This window comes from Etheostoma spectabile, chromosome 14 (assembly GCF_008692095.1).
Source record: "Etheostoma spectabile isolate EspeVRDwgs_2016 chromosome 14, UIUC_Espe_1.0, whole genome shotgun sequence".
Classification (NCBI taxonomy): Eukaryota; Metazoa; Chordata; class Actinopteri; order Perciformes; family Percidae; genus Etheostoma; species Etheostoma spectabile.
In genome coordinates, this window is record NC_045746.1 from 4,717,396 (window position 1) to 4,720,388 (window position 2,993).

The window sequence follows — 2,993 nt, forward strand, 5'->3', positions numbered from 1 at the left end:
CTGAGCGGCCACACACCACTGCACTACTGCATCACCAGGGAGTCTGTGGACTGTGCCCAGCAGCTAATCTCCAAAGGTCAGTAGGGAAGGATGCATGTCTAGATGGATATATATTATTAGTAGATGGATGGAAGTGCAAATACATCTAAAACTACAAAATAATAATTGCTTTTGCTCCCCAATGGAGGTGCAAACGTCAATATGCCAAGCCACAACAATGAGGAGGACACACCTTTGCACATAGCAGCCAGATTCGGCATCCCAGAGCTGGTGGCTCTCTACTTGACTCACGGAGCATCTGTGAATGCAGCCAACTCTCTACAGGAGACTCCCCTAATGACTGCGTGCTTCTGGGCTTTTGACTCTAAAGAACAAATATACAGCCAAGATCACCATCTTGTCTGTCGCCTCTTGCTGGACCACCATGCAGGTGTGTTTTTGGACTTTTCTATTGTCATTGTTGTGTACCACGGAGACTTTTAAGTTTTGTTTTCTACAACATTTCCCTTCTGTTCAAGATCCCAATCTCAGAGAAGAGGACTATAAAACAGCTCTTCACAAGGCAGCCTGGAACTGTGATCACGTCCTGATACAGATGCTGCTGGAGGCCGGAGCAGACACACATAAGATGGACATGAATGGCTGTGCACCCATACAATATCTCCTCAAAGTGACTGATGTCAGGCCAATGGCCATACCTAAGATCTGCTATCAGCTGCTGCTCAACCATAGCACAGCACGGATCTACCCACCCCAGTTCCACAAGGTACAGAGAGGTGGACTGATGTTATCAAATAATATTTATTACAGTATTTACGCCTGCCTCCTGAGAGAGCCCCACCCTGGTGTTGAGCAACCTGTTCTTGCCCCACAATCACCAAGTGTTTTGCGAAATCCAAAGTTATGTATTGGTAGATCGCCCCTTTTTTATTGGGAATTGTTGGAAAATTGTCACACAATTCTGTAGCTCTGTGGCATATTGAAATCCTTTGAGGATGTGGTACAGCAATTTAGAACCCCTAGGTCTCAATTTTTTAGATGTTTGCAACTTTGCCATCTGTTGGTGGGGATTTTTGGATCCAGTTCTTTAGCCCTGAACACTCCAGAATGTTTAGATAAGGTATGGAAAAGGTCATGAGAATTCTGGGTATTGTTCTATACTTATGAAACTGGGGGATCGAGCCTGGACAGTTCTCAAAAAGACATGGGAAAGGGATCTGAGTATTACTGTGGAAGACGAGTGGGACAAAATCTGTGGGAAAATTCAAATTTTACAACACAATGTGAGGATGCGCCTCATTCAGTTAAAGAGTATGCATCACTTCGATTGGAATCCCTCCCGATTGTTTAGGATTGGTCTGAAAGACAAGCCAAATTGTTGGAAATGTAACACTGAGGAAGGCCAATTACTTCCTGTTCTATGATCCTGTGATAAGGTCCAGGAATATTGGACTGGGATACATGATCACCTATGTCAGATTGCAGGGACCCATGGGTTCCTGTCAGTCCAAGATTATCTGTTCTGGGAGACGGGTCAATGCTAAACGGGATGGATAAGCATATAAGAGGCCAATATTTTTCACCATACCTAGAGATTAGCATGGTTTTATTTCAGTTAGCCTAATAGCTGGTTAGATTTGCATTGAGAGATGATCTTTTGGAAAGTTCCCCATGCCAATCTCTATGTATGGTGAAGGGTATGTGAAGCTGTGGGGTTATTTTTATTCCAAAGCCCAAGGGAAGTTTATCAGGATGCATATTATCCTGGATCCATAAAATAACTGGCCTTTAAAAATAAAAATCTGCCTGCATTTTTGGGAATTTTACATAGAGGTGTGTAAGGAAGAACATTTATTTATTTACGATATATTATTCACTCACAAAGAAGAGTGGTTTCCTTAAAGGTTGGATTTTTCATTTTTTTTTTTAAGATCAATTTCAAAAAGGTGTTTCATTATTCCTCTTTTTAGTCAACTTTACCATGTCTATGTACACTTATGAGCACAATTTTATTGTAGTTGCTATGTCATCGGGATTTATTCATGTTGCGAGTTGGATGTTTTATATTTTGTGTTTTGTGCAGGTGTTGCAGACATGCTATGACTACCCGGAAGTGATAGAAATCATGGTCAACTCTTATGAACGCTTAAAGGCCACAAAGAAGTGGAGGGCTGCCATTCCTGATGACTGCTACAAGGTAGTAAAATGATCTCCTGTACATGGACAGTATGAATTTGGTTTTTAGTGTAGAATTAAGTCAGAGTGTCACAAATTGACTTTGTCCAATACTTCAAGTTACATTACAACAGTTTTGCTTCCTCAGCGACATGAAGACTTCTACGACTCCTTGTTCGCTGTTTGCTCCAACACTCCTCGCAGCCTGCTCCACCTGACCAGATGTGCCATCAGAGCCAGCCTGGGTAGGCTCTGCCACAGAGGTGTAGCACAGCTGTCTCTGCCGTATCCTGTGAAGAAATATTTACTACTGGAACCTGAGGGGATACTGTACTGATGAAGAGACTTCTGTTCATAAGATTCTACTGCTGTATGGTACTCTAACATACAGTCTGTGATCTGACGATTTGAATAGAAACATTTACTTCCTGTGTGCAGACTATAGAAAGTGAAAATGCGGCAAGTTGGAGCTGACGCTAACGTGTGCTTTTTATATTTTTGTCATAAAAATCTTTCCTAGAGGCTTCTGTCTGGAATTTAAGAAATCCCTCTTTGCTGTTTGACAGTAGAAACTTAGCATGACACCATACACATAATTACAAATTATAATTCAATTGAATATTCAACTAGAAACATGCAGAGATTAAAGCGAGAGGTGAGAAAATAGCAATTTACTAATGCAAATTGTTCTGCTAATGACGTAATGACATATATATATATAAGTGAGGATTTTTATCCACTGGGTCACATGGAACCACCATCCTATCCCCAGAACCTCTCTTTCTGCAGTCATTTTATTATTTTATATTTTATTATTA

At 41.1% G+C, this 2,993-nt stretch overlaps 1 protein-coding gene across 1 annotated transcript in view; it reads left to right on the forward strand.

Annotated features, from left to right (window-relative positions):
- Nucleotides 1-2,764, forward strand: part of asb4 (ankyrin repeat and SOCS box containing 4) — a 4,013-nt gene extending 1,249 nt beyond the window's left edge. Inside the window, exons 2-6 of the mRNA XM_032535797.1 lie at nt 1-76; nt 188-430; nt 519-766; nt 2,084-2,197; nt 2,324-2,764. The exon at nt 1-76 is cut by the window's left edge and continues 224 nt beyond it. Of these exons, the coding sequence (XP_032391688.1) occupies nt 1-76; nt 188-430; nt 519-766; nt 2,084-2,197; nt 2,324-2,512 (870 nt within the window). The 3' untranslated portion in view covers nt 2,513-2,764. The remainder of the gene's footprint in view (nt 77-187; nt 431-518; nt 767-2,083; nt 2,198-2,323) is intronic.
- The last annotated feature ends 229 nt before the right edge of the window (nt 2,765-2,993 follow it).